The following is a 19,070-nucleotide window of genomic DNA, read 5'->3' as shown; positions in this document are numbered from 1 at the left end:
TATTTTCAGATTCCACAAGGGACTTGTGGACCACAGGACCTTTAGTGATTTTCCAGTTATCCTATAAATTAGGCGCAAGGCACAAATAAAGGCTGAAAACAGTAAATATCTACTTTTCTAGCAAAAAAATAGTGAATTTACTATAATAAATTTATTCTTTGTGGTTGGTGCCAAAGTCGGGTTTATGGAACGAACGGCAAAGTTCAATTTGCCAAGTTTGAATTTCTATACTTAGATACCTTACCTACAAGTTTTTACGGAACTCTTTATGACTGAGTCCAACTCCCACTTGTCCATTTTTGATAATATTGTATGGCAAAGTTAATGAAACAACATCAAATGTAATAAAAAATATTTATTTGGAATAAAATAAAAATAATAGCTTATTCACAAAGACAACACCTTACCTTTTAAATAATATGAATTAATTTCAAAATTAAACACTAAGTAAGTAATGTTTTTATTAAACTTACCTACATGTATGTTTACTAAATGAAACAGTAGGCAGTCAATAAAGAATAATTTTAAAATTCATCACGTATCAAAATATGATATGTTATGATAAACTAATGTTGTTAATTCGTAAAATGTAATTCTTGCAACAAAATATTTGTATTGTTGGAATAATATTTATTTCAAAGAGAATTTTGCGGGACATTTTTCTATAAAAGCATACAAATACGAGGTTTGTTTTTTTTTTATAAATATAACATTAAAACAATGTTGAATAATTATACATTTTACTTGTGAAAAATAGTCTTGGTCCAAATCAATGAACTTACAATCAAATTATATTGTATTCTTGTTATCTATTTGTAAAACAATTTATTATAAAAAAAAATTTAAAGCTAAGCTTATTCATAGGTACATATTTATGTCAAAGCCATTTGACCTTTGATAAGCACAATTAATATGCAGATTTAAACAATAAGTCACCACTGTGAGACACTTTCAATCTGAAAAGAAGAAAATACATTTTTAGTTAGTTATTTGGGAATAAAAATGTAAAATTTTGTAAAACAAGTAATGTATTCACATATACTGTGACTATCATAATTTATGGTGCATGAGTATTCGTATTTTGTTAGGTCAAGTATATTTAATTCCAGATAAATAGATGATAAACTCTGCTGTATTCAACAAAATATTAGTAGGTACTTTAAAAATATAATGACTACCGTGAAAAAAAAATCAATTTATTAATTGCAACATCACCCAAAAACAAATAAACCGTCGACGGATGAGTCTAATCCAATCTTCGTTTTATTTGCCTCTTCTATGAATAAACAAGAATGATTCATCGCTAAACCGCTCCAACTTCACGTCGCTAGTGTCGCTACGCCAATATCGACCTTGTTACCGCGCAAATGATGTCATGCCTTATCGCTACGGAATACTTACAAAACGAGTAATGAAAACAATAGCGTACATAGTACATACGCATTAAATAATAAATACAATATGGAATTTATAATATATTTAGTTGTTTACAAAACTTACGTTTTCTGACTCCCCCTCTCATCATTTTTTTCTCCTCGTCGGTGTAGTCTGCGAATTTATTAATGCCGTACGTCGCACTAGGATTACCTTCGTTCAACTTGTTTATCTCCTTCAAATTTGACACAAACGCTTCGTAATGAACTTGCTTGTCAGCATCATCTTTGTATTCTCTGTTGTGCTCTTTGATGAATTGTTCGAATAATTCTTGAGCATTTTCAGTATCGTAATGCTTGGCGTCAGGACGTGTTGCGGACGCCATTGCGATCACTACGAGTAGCGTTGCAATACTGACTGTATTCATGTTTGGCAGAGGACGCGTGACCAATCTCTTTGTGCGTTTTAAATGTATGCCGTCCACTGGACAACTGGATTGTTTATATATTAAGGTAGATGTTTTATCTGTCTCCTTACAAAGGTAAAGACTTGGTGACCGGTTATTGATTGTGATGTGGTCATTGCATCTCAATGTCGTTGCTTCGTATATCTTTATCGTATACCTTTGTATATATGTTATTATGTTATAATTACTTATCTAAGTAATCATAAATAATAAAGATACAGGGCGAATTTTTAAGATGAGGCAGCAATGATAGCTACCATAACCACTGTAGCTACTTAAAAAGCTTTCTTAGGATACTGTCCATGAATTTTGACATGTTACTTCTTATAATTTTATCTTACTAATATAATAAATGAGAATGTTTTTAAAAATATTTGGATGTTTGTTTGTTTGGATGTGTTTGTGTTTGAGGTAGTTTGTAACGATGTTTTTTTGCTTGTTTAAAGTAAACGCAGAAATCGGAGATCAGATTGGGATGAAATTTGACATACATAATACAAAAAGACCATAACCTAAATTAATATATTATAGACTACTTTTATTTCAGTAATTTGAATTTTACGTCTGATTTTTAAATAGATAGCGCTAAGGTCGTATTTCAGATGGCGGTATTGATTAGTGTAATGATATAGGGACTTTTCTAGCGGGAAAAGCTTTTCACTTAGCACGTCATTTATAATATTAGTAAGATCTACTGCTAGAAGGAAACATCTTATGCGGCGGCTAAGGCCGGCTTGGCGACTTGGCGTGGCGAGGCTCCTCACCGCGCTGAGTCTACGAACTCTAATGAAATTATAAAGATTATTTGGTTATACCACTATTATTTGATTCTACGATCCTATCATACATATTTTTATACAAAATAATATCAAAATTTATCAACTACCAGGCATCCCGCGACGGCTCAATTTTTATTTATGATAAGGAACCAACTAACATTTTTAATTATGAAGAATAATAATTTAAAGGCTTACATAATTTTACTAGGTATACATTATTCATAATTCAATTGCTGTGCGTCAGTCTCACAGGAACTTGAAAATGGCTCGACCGATTTATATTACTTTTTTTGCTTCGTTAGCTCCAATATTAGTGGGGTTTAGGAATAAAAGAAAACTAGTCAAAACACAAAGATACAACTATAAAATTGGTAATTTTTATAAAAATATCCACTTCAGATTACTTTCAATAGGTAGCATTCGCGTCAGACCTATAATTTAACATCTGCACAAATTTATATGTACGAATTTTAACGGTTTTTAATAAAACAGAAGTATAAATTTGTTTATTGTTTATTACGAGAACTAACAACCGTTTTAAATAATCTAAAATAAATTATTAGGTCTTTTAGACATGTTCACATGTCGAAGGAAAGAACATTTCTTTTTGTGTTTCTCCAAAACTCCTCGGGTATTTTGTACGGACACCTTATTTGTTACTGATTCCCTAAAAACAAAAGTTAAAAAATTATAGGAATATTTAACAAAGGAAATTTACTGATGACATTGTGCATAAGTAATAGTCAACCATCACGAATCAAATAATATAAAACAAATTTAAAATATATTGCACACTGCGCCCGGCTATTATTTATAGGAATAAAAATAATTATTATAATTCAATATATTATTTTCTATGAATAAATTATACGTACTCGCCACTCACTCGATAGAGCAAGACAAACTATATAAGCCTCTTCATTCTTATCATGGTATAATGATACTTTACGATTATTTTGTAGTAGAATTATCTACCATTATCATTTTAATTGTTCATAGTGTTACTTGTATATTATACATTTAGAATACATAATTAACGTAAAAACTTACCGGAGTTAACTGCTTTAATTCTTCTTCAGTCATATCAGCCAAGTTGTTAAGATCGTATACAGCATGGGGATTCAAACGATTACTCTCGTTAATAACTGTCAATGACTTTACAAAGGCATCGTAATGTATTAGCATGTCGTACGTATTTTTATACTCTTTCTGGTAATCTCGCATGTATTTAACAAATAATGCCGGTGCCTTATTAACATCGTAATAAGGTTTTTTATTATTATGTTTTTTTGAGTCTACTGCGGTTGCAACAACTGCGATTAGAACAATCAGTATAAAGATCTTCATATTTATAGTTAACCTTTCTGAATGCAATAAACGTTGCTGTTTTGATTATTTATACTACAATTTCCTATACCGTAACAAATTCAATTTTTTCATTTACCGTTGACTTCACGCTTGTGTTAACAGTAAACATTAATTTTATGGCATTAAGTATATAAGCTGATTGTGGTGTAGATTGGCCAAATTAATGTTATATTTGTAGATTTTTCTTAAACTAATATTTCTTTAGACACATGCTTTTTATATCATACTGCTGTATTATTAATGTCTATTTCACTATAAGAGTCTCGATTATCAACTTCTACAATATTATCTATCTTTCTATCATCATTAGTTTTAGGTTTGCTACAAATATGTAAGAAAAAAACCTTTTTAAATTTACAATTGACTTTATTCATACCATTGCATAATTCACATTTTCTTATTATGTACATGGAATTATTTATTTTCTATACAAACAACTGTTCATTTACCTCATGTGACATAAATAGCTATTTTTATAAACCTAATCATGTATAATAATATAATAAATAATACAATCTGATGGCAATTGTATCTTGCAATAAGAAATCTTAATCGAATAATCAAGATCAATTATTATTTTACTAGAATTTCGCCATTTTTTTCTCGCTCGGCATAGTGAGCACTGCACTTGGTGGTAAGTGGGGTGGAATCCAGATAGAGTACAATAAATACTCAAACTGGTTACAATTACTCAATAACACTCATTCGAGTAATTAATACGGTTAACAGCTATAATATTGTATATTTTAATGAGGTTATTACTTTGTGACTATTACCCTGGTGTAAGGGACTTTGAAACTAATTCAAAGATATTTGTAATTATTATGTTGGTAATAAAACAACGTTATTTAATTATCACAATCAAATTAATTTGTAACATATGAAACCTTAATACTATGGAATACGTTCTAATATATACATTAAGGACGGAATCTTTAACAAAAAAATAACCATATTCAAATACCACACAGACACTCATAATTCATACTATATCTTGCTTGAAACTATTTTTTTAATATTTTAATATTACCTTGCATAATTGAAGGGGTTTCCAAAACAGAATCTAATTATAATATATTATATTTTATTAAAAAACGTTTACTAAGTTTATATTCTTTGTTACTATTAACAAAACAAATTACCACATCAATCATAATATTTTGACTTAAAAACCGCTTTGTTTATACAGAATAATATAAACATGTAAACTATAAGGACTTGAGATAAACTCACACATGTCACGTAAAACAAATAACTAAGTCAGTAACGTTTCAATACATTTTGTCTAAAAAATAAAAATTGTAAATCGACGTGTTATTTTATTTATTTAGAAATGCAATGTATCGAAAGGAAATCAAATAAAAATGCATTAAAGCTGGTTGCGATATTGACTAAGTCCCCGTTGATGTGACAAACTTTAGTAAAACAGAGACCTCAGAGAACACTTACTTTGTATGTATTTTGATCGATATATGCAAATATTAGCACGCGGTTAACGCGCGTTGAAGCTATTCTATCTGAAAAGGGGCTTAGTTCAGTTTATATTTTTTTTGGCACAATATATAAAAATTAGCAACTCGCCATAGGCCACCGTGGTAGACTAAGGCCTTACCTTCTTAGTAGTAGTGGAAACCCATGCTCAGCAGTATATAGTACAGGGCTATTACATCTTGGGCTATTTCATTATACAAGTATTACATCTTGTTAATTACAATACTACTATATATAAAATGGAGTGCGATGGCGACGCAGACAGTGTTCGCATTCCTGCTGGTCCCAAAAATTACCGACAGATAATAACATAAATGTCTAGGAACACACGTTATTCTAACATCAATATAATAATAACAAAAACACAATTCAATATAGACGCCTTAACAATCATTAAATACCTAATTAAAATAATTATAATACCAAGTATTGCACATTTAATTCGAACTGATCACACATTATCAGAAATCTACAATACGTGTTCTTCTTACCTGTCCTTCATAATAGATGATTGGGCAAGTGGAATCAACTAATAACGGATTTTTAACAATTAATACGAATATATAGTAAAGATATATACAAAGCAATTACACAAACAGAGGTTTTATTCAGTTTTTTGTGTTTAATTAAGTTCACAATAAAAGACAGGCAAGAGAAAAACTAATTGTACGTTGCAACAATGGAAACTAATTAAAGTGGTGTATCATTAACATTACCCGCTTGTTGGTCTTCTATCACAGCACCTGTAACAATTACGGCAAATTGAAATGGAACGTCAGTACAGGCTCTTTGTTGCAGTCAATGTCAAAGCAACGCTCGCTCTGCACACCAATAATGGTGGATTTCGCAGTTTCAACTCATTAAATTAGATTGATGCCAGATATTGCACCCTTTATTACACGTTAGTTAGTGTTTCACTAATCACTTGTCAATTTCTTATTAATGATTAAAATTTGAGAGCAAAAGAATAATGGGCCTATATACTCATAAATGCCTTATGAGTAAATTGTACTCGTATAAATTTATAAGCCGACCAAATACAAAAGTCACAATGTTAAATATGATCCCAAATAAATAAAATAAACATAATATATTAGCTATTCGATACCTGTTAATTAAAATTTAATCGAAATTGTAAATTAATCGCCAATTAAAAATGTCTCTTAATAAGATCTTTTCATTAATCAAGGTTACTTCGAAACTATGCTCTCTATGCAAAATAATCCGCTAGTGCCAAAAATCACGATAGACAAGTCGTTTAACCTAAGCTGGCACGTTCACAATACTTAAGTCAATTACATTTTATTATACAGCAAGAAATATTTATACTATTTTAATCTAAGAGTTCGTTTTGCCGCTGTTAAAAAATTTTAACTGGCAAATAAAACTGATATTATGCCATAACAATTTAAATAGACGTCCTGTTTGTAACAAAAATGTGAATCTAGTTTTATAACAGAATACATGTTGAGGCGCTTTTAACTCTTAGGAAGATATTCTCTAAACTACTTAACTATAACAAATTACTTAACTTTAACTTCAACAAAACCACTACTTATATTATACGAAAACTGTGAGTCAACCATGGATTATTATCTATTGCAAACACGCCTTAAGAAGATTATAATTTCCTTACATAGTTATACTAACGGAAAGTTAAAACCAGTTACACTTACAGAATATTATTAGTAGTTTTAATCTTACAACATATGAAATGTTTATTGTTGGTAAATTTAATATCTAAAATTATGTTAGGATACGAAAACTTTAAAAAACAATCACAAATTATGTTCTATTAAATAACTGGATACATGAAGTTCAGAACTTTAGGTAAAACGATCGTGACTTTGAAACTACTAAATTGAAAAAATATTGTTCATCGTTATAAGTATAATACAAAAAATCTTATTTTATGTCAAAAGTCGTATATTTTTTATTTAATGTATAATGTGGATGAGTTACAAAGGTGCTTAGTTTCCAACTCTGCCAGTAACAGCGGCTATAACTTGTAGATAACCAACAGAATTATTGTGATTGCACATTAAGCCGCCCGCTGGCGACTCTCCAGTGATAAATAAATTCAATCGTGCCATCAATATGTCACAATTGGCTTCAAAATTAACAGAATCTGTATAGTAGTCGGAAAGATTATTGCCTATTACGTTTGCAAATATGCTTTTTGATATGACAAATAAATAGACGTATTATGTATTTTATGATTGACTAACAGTTATTGTATCAATTGTAATGTTGGTATTGAGTCATAATGACTACTATATAAAATTACATGATAACAAGAAGAGATTATAGGACAGCTGCCTTTGTTTTGCTTACACAAAATGACCACAATATAATAAATTAGTAATATTTTACCGACTTTAAAAAAATGAGGAGGTTCTCAATTCAACTGTATTTTTTTGTTTTTTTTTTGCACAACAACCATGAGCAACCAATATCAAATACACGTACATTTGAAAAGATAGCGAGGGAAACTACATTACATTTGTGATAATGCTACTGTATGATGCTTAATGCATACATAAAGCCGTTAGGCTCGCAGCCTACACTTGGGATTGAAATGGATCACGCTGAACTGTCACTGATCACCATAAGAGACGTTTACTCTCTCATATCTTCCAGATATACTCTTCGCAGATGTTAATGTAGCTCTTTGCGATAAAAGAGAACATAATAAAGTCATTATTATTTACTCAACAACATTTTAATCTAAAAGACTTTCTTTAATTAAAACAAACTAAATTGCTCAGATTAAAATAAATTTAATATCTCTGTTTTATAAAAATAACGTCATCAAGTCACTAGAGTTTTTTATTCAATATTTTACTGTTGTACAAGTTATGTTTTAAAGCGTAACAACCAGTAATAAATATATTTAAAGTATACATAAAATCCAATAAAACATTCATATACAATACAAAGAGCGCGAAGTTACTTTTCAAAATTGAAGGAGGATCATAAAAGTGAACCCCTCACAGAGATGAAACTAGATGAGTTCGAAATAAAACGTGGTGTAGGGCACCTGTAAATATTGTGAAATACTTGAATTAATATGTAAATCCACAAATCCACAAAAATGATATCCACAGCGTGAATATTTGTAACAGGCAATGAAAATTTAAAAGCATCTGGATTCCGGTCACCATGATTGTCCGTAAAATCGAAATCGGAGCAAAAGTAGATAATTAATTTCGAGTCGTCTTAAGTATAAGTTAGTATTATTATTCTATATAGGTAAACTAAAGAGACCATTACCTATGACGTTGCGTCATCATTGACGTCATAAACCAAAATAGGTGAACAAACGAATAAGGAAAATATAATGGTAATAAACAATATTTTCCTAGAATCCAAAGAACTGTATGGCTACCTACGTGATTTATCCACAACTCACTGAAATAATACACACACAACTAAAACACTTACTGTATATTAAAATAATGAAATTAACGGACCCGTGTAATCAATTATTTACAGATGAAAAAGTCTTAATAAGAACCTAACTTGATAAATTACACATTAAAAGGAAAACTATTCTTGATCTTAAATATTTCCAAACGATGTTTACATTAACGACACGTATCCGAACGCAATACCTAATTTATAATAGTGGATAACGTTTATAGACCATATCGAACATTTGCGTTCGCTGCATGCCAACTGAGTAATGTGTTTGAAATGTTTGCATAAGCGATTGGATATCATTGGAATAATTGAAATGTATTATCTAATGCTGATGAAATTTAAATTATTACTGAAATCGAACTCAATACTGCCGCATGGGGCCGAAAACAGGACTGCGTCAAATCTTGAGAGGAATTCAAAATTGATTGATCTTTGATTACATATGACATAATTGTTCAATTAAAAAATGCTGCTAATGTTAAATTAAGGTATATTTCTTACGACAGTATTTTAACAACTCTTTATACTTATTAAAAAAATCGGAAGAATTATAGGCGGGTTATTTGCTGTAATATCTATTTTTCAAATTATTTTAAAATGTTAACACCGAACAACAAAGCAATTTTGCCAAGGGCTAATAAGTAAGAACATTCTAATCTAACGTAGCATAATATGTTAAAACTCAGGGGTCACGTCCCATTATACTAATATGTTATGCTGGGTTGATTGTTGAAATTATACACTGATATATTTGGATTTTTATAAATGATTACTTAATTATTATATTTTATTGATTTATTTAATGTAATTGATTAATACTAAAACCAGTTCATATTTAAGAAGATTTTCAATTGAATTAAGTTGCTATTTTGATAATTATTTTTATTTATGATTTTAATTTATAACACCACTTTAATATTACAATAGGTCAGAACAGCAATAACTAATGGAGCGCTCGCAGCGGAGTATAAAAATGAATAAAATACGGTGAAATATTTTTAAGAACTCACTCAGGGCCATTATTCTGTATGATTTGGCTTACAGAATACCATTCCACACACATTTCTCGAAGATAACATGACACGGCCGCGTTACGCGTTTACACTATCATACAGAATAAGGGCCCAGTAGCCACTTTTAGAGATACACGTATTCAAACAAACTTGTCAGCTCTCAAATATTTGTATCTATAGAATTAAATTTATTTACTACATAGATTGTAACTCTTCTCGAGTCTAAGTACGTGGAAACAAACATTTTAACGTTACATTTAAGCTTTGAAAAGAAATATCGTATAATTACGATGCAGATTTAAATTAAACTCTCAAAAACGATGGCTTCATTACCATTTACTATTAGAAAACCTTTTAAACGGTATAATACGTTTAGACCAAACGATATTAAAATGCTCCTAGCTACTTTCTACATTTACTTTAATGTTACTAGTATACGTCATAAAATACTACGAGCTTAAATTTAAAATGTTTCTTATTAGATATTTCATATTTTAGTAATTCCTAATGTAAATATTTCAGATGAAAATTACAATCTATATATATAAAAATCAATTGCTGTTCGTTAGTCTCGCTAAAACTCGAGAACGGCTGAACCGATTTGGCTAATTTTGGTTTTGAATTATTTGTGGAAGTCCAGGGATGGATTAAACGGTGACGAACATAAATAATAAATAACGGAAAATACTAAAAACGACAATATAAGTTTTCAATACAAAATGTTCCTACCTGTCAAACACTTCATGTCTTTTTCTCTTTTTAGAAATAAAGAACTGTAACATATATATAGATGTATTCAGAAATAAGTCTGTTTCATAGTTGTATTATGAAGTCCGATTTCTTTGGTTTATTTTGTTCAAATACAAAACATTTCAGAAATAAATAGTGTAAAAGTGTCAGTGGGTTCTTAAAAATAGAAAATAAATAAATAAATTTCAAGACTATTATTAAAATCTATCATCAATTTGTCAGTGCGTGAGAACTTTATTTATCGTTATTGTCGCAAAATGCCACGGAGAAGATGACTTAGATAGTCGAAGTTAATCAAATGTACGACGAGCTACTTCACGTGCAAACCGTACTCTCGACTAGCGAGAGACAGATAATGATAACATACGTATTGTATGGCAAAATTGTGTTTCACAATAAATAACAATAATAAATGTATGTAGGTGATACGAAGTTCATCGGGTCATCTAGTCCTAAATAAATTTTAGTTATTCTTGCAGATTTTTAGACTGGTATAATTATACTTATCGTATAAATACTTGTTATTCATTACGGATAAATGTTATGCACAAAAATAAAACGAAATGATACGAAAAATATATCTATTACCTATGCCTTCAATTTTAATGTCAAAATTTGCAAGCACCATCTTATCTCTTTTTTACTGTTAACATTTTTGATTTCTCCATTATTTTTATGACGAATGACATCAATATCTATCCCAGCATTTCATATAAATATATCTGTGTTATTAATTAATCCATTCAATAACAAAACAAAATTGTATAACAAACATAATCGTCTAATTATTTTATTTTATTTTTAATAAATTAAGAAATAAAACACATAACAATCAAAAACTATAACTAATTATAAAATATACAAACAAAACTAGAACGTATTCCTAAAATTTGCGTCCTTATGCTAGTTAATTACTTACCCCCTTATTCATAAACGTTTTTTATCTAAGGACGAAGTAAAGCTGTGATAACAAGCCTGTTTCTCAGTGCCCAATAGCACTGAGAAATAGACATAGGGCTGTTGTGATTGGTTATTATTGTTGTATTTCAATATTAGCCAATCACAACGGCCCCACGTCTACGCACTGAGAAGACTGCCATGCCGTCAGCACTGAGAAAGAGACTTGTTATCACAGCCTTACTCGGTCGTTAGATAAAAAACGTCTATGAATAAGGGGGTAACCCCCGTATTCATAGACGTAAAGTATTAACGAATATATTAATTATTAGCCGACTATGTAACAGTAATGCAATTATGCTTGATGATTATATGTGATGTATATATTAACAATGACAATAACAAACTAGACATGTAATAGGATTCCTTGGTCTGGGTTTTGGAAACGTTTTATAATATGCGGTCCCTGTGACAAGGTTGTAGGTTGAATAAATATTTGTTGCTACGTACTCCTAATTATAACCAACATGTATAAGGATATACAAATTGTTAGAACTGGGTTCGATTTCTAGATTGCCCACTATGTCTTTTGCCTGCGACTCCGCCCGCTTTAAATCTTTCCGAGACGAATATTTTCTCGGAATAAAAGTAGCCTATAGCACTCATGAGTAATGTAGATTCCTTTTTTTAATTGGTTTAGTAATTCTTTAGATTAACGCGTTCATACAAACAAACTAGGCTAGGTGCTTTCTATCCAGGGAAAATATAAAGCGAGACTTTATCTCGAAAAACTCATTCACGCGGACCAAGCCGCGGGCAATAGCTAATATAAAAAATACTATTTAACATTTTGGATTATTATTTGTTGCAGCTGAATTTTTCGGTGTATAAAAACATTGTGCAGTTGGACAAATACTTTTTTTGTCACAGATATAAATGGATTTAAGCGTGTTTTCCGGAGCAATAAAGTAATACTTTTGGATTTATTGCGTGATAAATTAATAATTTATTTTGGAATAATTTGTGGGTTGGTACATTTTGCCATAACTGGGTCTAATTATAGATGTCAAATTCTGGTAACCACATTGATGAAAAGTACGCGCGTATTATTTACTATGCGGTAATGAATTAATGGATGTTGAAACGTTTAATTAATACGTAACTATCATTTATATTAATGCAAGTAAAATTGCGGAAATTAAAATAAATCTGTGTTAATCAGTCCTAGTCCAACGACCTGATCAGAGATTAGTAGATATTGTATCAGCAAGAAGTACACGATAATACTTCTTAGGTTATTTTGCAAACACTCAAATAATCTCTGCCTTTCATTTAACTTAATCTATAACCAATCTTTTAAAACAATTTTTAGTTTACCAATCTATACTATTATTCAATAATTGAGACCGTGAGAAAGCGGCGATAGCTTCCTTGGGAATGGAACGGATTACCGAGACGAAAGTCCCCAGGTTTAAATCCAAGACCACGCGCCTCTGACTTTTCTAATGTTATCTGAGCATTCTTTATGAATTATCGCTTGTTTTACGGTGAAGGAAAACATCGTGAGAAAACCTGCATACCTGAGAAGTTCTTCATAGTAATTTGGAAGGTACGGTAAATCTACCAACCCGCACTAGGCGAGTGTGGACTAAGGACTGAGCCCTCTCAGTAGTAGAGGAGGGCCGTGTAACAGTACAGTATATAATACAGGGCTAGTATTATTATTAGGTTCAGATTGTAAAATCAATTCTTTATTGGTACAAGACGATAAATTAATTAATATTTTATAGTTATAAATTCGCACTAAAGACCAGCAGATGATGAAGTTTTCACTGTAATTAATCATCCAGAAAACCAGAAAAGTCTGTCTAGATTACGTCATTAAAGGATTCTAATGAATACTAACCTGTCAGCAGTATTCTTAGCTGCTCACTGTCGCAGAATATTGGTTCCTGCAGGATATTCACAAGCTGCTCCTTGACTTTAGGCGACGCGTTGCACCACAACACTCTACCACCCTGTGACCATTCCTTCACCAACATTTTTACACTCTGAAAGAATAAATTAATAATACAAAATGTATTTTATTCGTGGTACATATTTACTTAGTCTGGCCATAAATACTGTTACACTTAATTATAAAAAAATATTACATTTGAATTTCGAATCTGTCATTTTTATACGATTGTTCATTGTGTTTTCTCATTTTGGCGCCAATACATTGTAAAATATTTTGCGATATTAAAATGGTGTGGGGTGATAAAGAGAACCGAATCGCTGTGATAGCATTACACAAAGTAGGTATGGAGCCAAATGCAATTTTTAAAACTCTCCATACACTTGGTATTAGTAAAATGTTTGTGTACCGGGCTATTAATAGGTACAATGAGACCTCCTCTGTTTGTGACAGAAAAAGATCTGGCCGTCCACGTAGTGTTCGTACGAAAAAGGTGGTCAAAGCAGTAAGGGAAAGAATTCGAAGAAATCCTGTCCGAAAGCAAAAGATTTTATCTCGGGAAATGAAGATAGCACCTAGAACCATGTCGCGTATTTTAAAAGATGACTTAGGACTTGCAGCCTATAAGAGACGCACTGGCCATTTCTTAACTGATAATTTAAAGAAGAATAGGGTGGTAAAATCGAAACAACTACTGAAGCGGTACGCAAAGGGAGGTCACAGAAAAATTTTGTTTACGGATGAGAAAATTTTTACAATTGAGCAACATTTTAACAAACAAAATGACCGTATTTATGCTCAAAGCTCTAAGGAAGCTTCCCAATTAGTCGACAGAGTGCAACGTGGACATTATCCGACTTCAGTGATGGTTTGGTGGGGTGTTAGCTATGAAGGAGTGACTGAGCCATATTTTTGTGAAAAAGGTATCAAAACATCGGCACAAGTGTATCAAGATACCATTCTTGAGAAGGTAGTTAAGCCCCTTAACATCACCATGTTCAATAACCAAGTATGGTCCTTCCAGCAAGACTCGGCGCCGGGTCATAAAGCTCGGTCCACGCAGTCTTGGTTGGAATCGAACGTTTCGGACTTCATCAGAGCTGAAGACTGGCCGTCGTCTAGTCCCGATCTTAATCCGCTGGATTATGATTTGTGGTCAGTTTTAGAGAGTACAGCTTGCTCTAAACGCCATGATAATTTGGAGTCCCTAAAACAATCTATACGATTGGCAGTGAAGAATTTTCCCATGGAGAGAGTGCGTGCTTCTATTGATAACTGGCCTCATCGTTTAAAGGACTGTATTGCAGCCAATGGAGACCACTTCGAATAAGCTTTTTATATTTTTAATTGTTTTATATTTATGTATTAAACTGACACACTGTAAAAGTAATAAATGTTATTTGCAGTTAACAATTTTCTTTTTTCTTTATTACAATATTTATGGCAAGACTAGGTATATATACGATAGTTCATGCTTGCATGTAACTAATAATAACCGTTAAAAAATTACTGATTAAACCTCAAGAAATGACGATTGTTTTATTACGACTATATTTGTGGGAGGTCAAAGGTCATATTAATAGGAACATGTCTTTTAAGTTTTTTTATTTATTAAAGGTTTCCCTTGATTTTTTAACCTGGCTTAGAACAGATAATAATACCAAATAGATGCCAAATTACGATAGAAAATTAGATCACAGTATATATTATAGAATGTAAATCAAACTACACTCTTTAAATAGGTCCCTCGACTAACCCTACATAGTGTATTTGCTTCCTAACGTAGGCAAATATCTACCTTATGAAGACAACGGAAAGGTGCAAATCCCTTAATGACAAAAGTTATATACATATACTGTCTTAATAATAAAAGTAAAATATATTTATTGAAATAAATAAATGAACACTCAAGTAATTTAACATTATCATCATGCGAAAATCTTTTATCCATAGATACTTCAAAACGATGTGACAAATTTTCGCACTATGTAAATAAATTGTATTAATGAGCTATTTAAGCAATTAATAAACAATAAATGTATTATTAATTAACTAAAAATATACGCCGACTACTTTTGATATATTTACAATGTTTTATAAGAAAATAAACGTTACGAACAAACTTCTTCAAAGTATTAAGGGATGAAAGTATCATTGTAAGAGGCAGGTGTACGTAGTAACAAACTTTTTCGGGTTAGATTTGCCAAGTATTGGATGTTCGTTTTTCGTACGTACTGAGGAGTTTTTGATTACTTTGTTTAAAATCACTTCGGAGGTATGCACATATTTTTAGTAAATAAATCTAAATTTGGGGCAAAATGCAACCTAATATTGGCATTATAGAAAAATTTAAAAATATATAAGTAGAAGCATCAATTCAAATAAAGACTCCGCAGTTGAAGAGATTGAATATTATTCCCATGTCCACTATCAAGATCGTCGAATTACACCAAGATTACTGGAAGGCTTATTAGCAAACATTGACACGCACTTCATCATCCTCGCGTACATTTATGGAAACCGACCTACAGACGCGTAATTGAATGAAAACAATTAGCGATGACCACGAAACCACGATGACGGCGGCAATGTCGAAATTAACAACAAAAATTAATTACAATGTAAATTACAATAACACGCTAGAAGTGCAGATGCGGTAGATATTTAAGCCGCCGTTGCGGTACAAACGTCAACATTGCATACGATTTGACGTTGCGGCTTGCGGCCAACTGAATATTAAATTGGAACTAATACCAGACTATACGTAGCTGTTGACAATGGTTTCGTTTGAATTAAAGCTTTGATGTTACGTGAATGTTTGTTAGTCGTTTAATATGTTGGGTTAGTTATACTTGTGTTAATGTAGAATATTGTAGCAAGGATTTTTTGTGTATATCAAAAGAACATGAACACGATTGAAATTATATTATGTAATGAGCATAATGGCAGACTATATTTTAATTCAAGAAATTCTCGTGTCAGCTGTAATTCATTTACAACATATATACACCACTAATCTAACAACATACTGTAAACGCACATATATTGTAAATTAATTACAAATCACTAAACCAAATGTCATGTATCAAAATATAGCTTACGACTATATAGTTGATGATATTCTTTTTACATACACAAAAAAAAATCCTTTGATAGTTATTCTAAATTAAGCCAAATATGAAGTACTCATAATCTTTCTTAATAAAATCTCACATAATGTACACGTTTAGGAAGTCATACAAGTAGATGAAAAACACTCACCTGCAAAAACGTATAGTCCAGCCTATACAAAGCGTCGCAGTGCATCACCAACACATTGCTGGATCTCACAACATTCACTCCCAGATTGTTACCATTGGCAACATTATCGCCGATTATCACCGCGTTACCATGGTTACCGTTTGGAGTTCCACCTTCTGGTATAATTGTTAACGTTTCCAAAGTAGCTGCTTGAAGCACTTTGTTATTAGGATTTTTTAAATCAGCTACTTTGGATCGAACCCTTTCAGCTCCAGCGAAATTGAAACTTCCCACAAGATTTATAGCGTAATGTGGTGGTAAGATGCCATCCTGCAAATAAATATTGAATATCTTTTTTATTAAATTCGTAATTTAATTTCGTGAAACTAGGAATCTACATTGGAATTTAAAATTGGCTGAAACTAATTAAGGACGCGACGATTTTCTTACATAATCAAACTAGACTCCATGTTCAAGATAAGTGAATTGTTGATTAAAATACGGACTTACATTATAAAATATTTATTTTCTTGTTAAGAATGAGAAAAACTCTATACATAAAAAGCAATTACTTCATAGTCAAATAGTTTTAAGCGACCAAAAAATTTTGATTAGCCTTTAGGCAATGTTTCATTCGTAATACTTATGTTACAAAAATATAATATTATGATACTACAGAAAGATTATGATACTCGTTGAAAGAAATAATTGCTGGTCTCCGATATAATCATGCGACATTCATCCAGTTGCGCGAACTTTATGATAGACTACAGATTAGTTTCATCTTGCTTAATTGGGATGAGATAAACAAATTGTTTGTTTATATGACGGCAACTTACGAGTATTATTCATTGTTATTAACTGTGTATGAATAATAGTATTGTACTATTTTTGCTGGCAAAATAACTTTTACTAAGTCTATGGAATTTTCTGAAAGGAAAATTATTTTCATCAGAAATTATTCATTGCGACCTTTTATACCATCTAAGACAACATTGAACCTGGTCTTCATTGTTTTATGACCGGTAAACCTAGGATAATTTAAATTCATTGCATGTATTTTATTAAACTAAAGATTCTGTAACTATAGCTTCACTATTTTTGTCATACATTTTTCTGCTATCATTAATATTAAAAATTCCTTCACCAATAACACGGATACTCACGTCAACGTATTTAATATCAAGCGGAGGCCTGGAATTGTAGTAGAGTAGCAGCAACATATCAATCCCCACACCGCATATTAACCCCACCTCGATGCTCAGCGCGAGGCAACACGCAAATGTACCGAGTAGGGGAATTAGATCCAACCCTGCGAATACGCCAAATATTAGATATCCTGATTTTGTAGCAAGATTTTCATGTATATATTCAATTTAGAATTAGTGTAATTGAAATTTTAACGATATCAAGCTTTAATTATTTACAAATATAACTTTACTGAAATGTCTGAAACCTCATCAACCCAATGGGTGCCTAATTGATTAATATAAATAAGTAAATCTCCTCTAATGTCAAGAAACGAAACAAACAGATTTCGTCCTTCTCACCGTAATTTACAAGACTAAAAGTTTCAATTCAGGAACCATTCTCCTCCAAAATTAGCACGTTAAAATTTTGATTACGTGCGGATAAATGACTGGTGACAACCCGACAGGATGTTTTGACGGCAGCACCCTAATAAACTGGAGATCACCTCCTTAACCGAAGCAATAACAATAACTTTCAGCATAGTTGTAAAGGTCGAGTCCAAATCCTATAGGAATAATTTGACGAGACGCCCCTACGTAACGGCGGTCGTCCGTGATGAAATAACTCATTACGTGATGAATTACTCATTATAATCTTTAGTGAGATTATAGAGGCAAGGTTAAGTACCAGCCTGAATATGAAATTGGTTTTGATGGAATAACATAGTAGGCAAATATTTGAGCGCCGCCTAAGCACCTTCTTATGTGGGAAATGTTCTGTGTATTGCGAGGTCACGGTGCTTGTGCGGAATTTATACATTTTTTAAATATTCAGCGGAATGGATTTAAATTCTCTAAAATTCAATGTACCCTATGATAATATATTATGTAATTTGTTATTAGTATTAATTTATAAATGTTATAGTGCACAACATTCATACCTATGTTAAAAAGCACTTAAAGAAAGTAGTAAATAAATAGGTAGTATAATGTTTGTATTTCTTACCGACTACCATAGTAGCGAATTAAAAAGTATATGAAGTTCTAAACGACATTACGTTTTAATAGAGTTTTCAGTACTCACGCAATCATGAAATACCCGTACACTGAATAAATAAATCC

At 31.3% G+C, this 19,070-nt stretch overlaps 2 protein-coding genes across 3 annotated transcripts in view; both read right to left on the bottom strand.

Moving 5' to 3' along the window:
* Nucleotides 1-723: 723 nt before the first annotated feature.
* LOC115446333 (papain) lies at nucleotides 724-1,878 on the bottom strand. Its single transcript, XM_030172945.2, has 2 exons — nucleotides 1,501-1,878; nucleotides 724-956 (listed from the first exon to the last, which is right to left on the bottom strand). Exons 1-2 carry the CDS (start codon nucleotides 1,799-1,801, stop codon nucleotides 952-954), a joined length of 306 nt encoding a protein of 101 aa, XP_030028805.1. The 5' UTR covers nucleotides 1,802-1,878; the 3' UTR covers nucleotides 724-951.
* Nucleotides 1,879-4,332: 2,454 nt separating this feature from the next.
* The window catches only part of LOC115446331 (sodium-independent sulfate anion transporter-like), a 53,893-nt gene continuing 39,155 nt past the window's right edge, over nucleotides 4,333-19,070 (bottom strand). For both annotated transcript variants that reach the window (XM_030172943.2, XM_030172942.2), the window contains exons 9-12: nucleotides 17,925-18,070; nucleotides 16,780-17,088; nucleotides 13,468-13,612; nucleotides 4,333-6,221 (exon numbers count right to left, since the gene is read on the bottom strand). In XM_030172943.2, coding sequence (XP_030028803.1) covers nucleotides 6,169-6,221; nucleotides 13,468-13,612; nucleotides 16,780-17,088; nucleotides 17,925-18,070 — 653 coding nt within the window. In that variant the 3' untranslated portion in view covers nucleotides 4,333-6,168. The remainder of the gene's footprint in view (nucleotides 6,222-13,467; nucleotides 13,613-16,779; nucleotides 17,089-17,924; nucleotides 18,071-19,070) is intronic.

Source organism: Manduca sexta, chromosome 12 (assembly GCF_014839805.1).
Source record: "Manduca sexta isolate Smith_Timp_Sample1 chromosome 12, JHU_Msex_v1.0, whole genome shotgun sequence".
In the NCBI taxonomy this organism is placed as follows: domain Eukaryota; kingdom Metazoa; phylum Arthropoda; class Insecta; order Lepidoptera; family Sphingidae; genus Manduca; species Manduca sexta.
The sequence above is the reverse complement of the archived record's forward strand: the minus strand, read 5'-3'. Positions and strand labels throughout refer to the sequence as shown.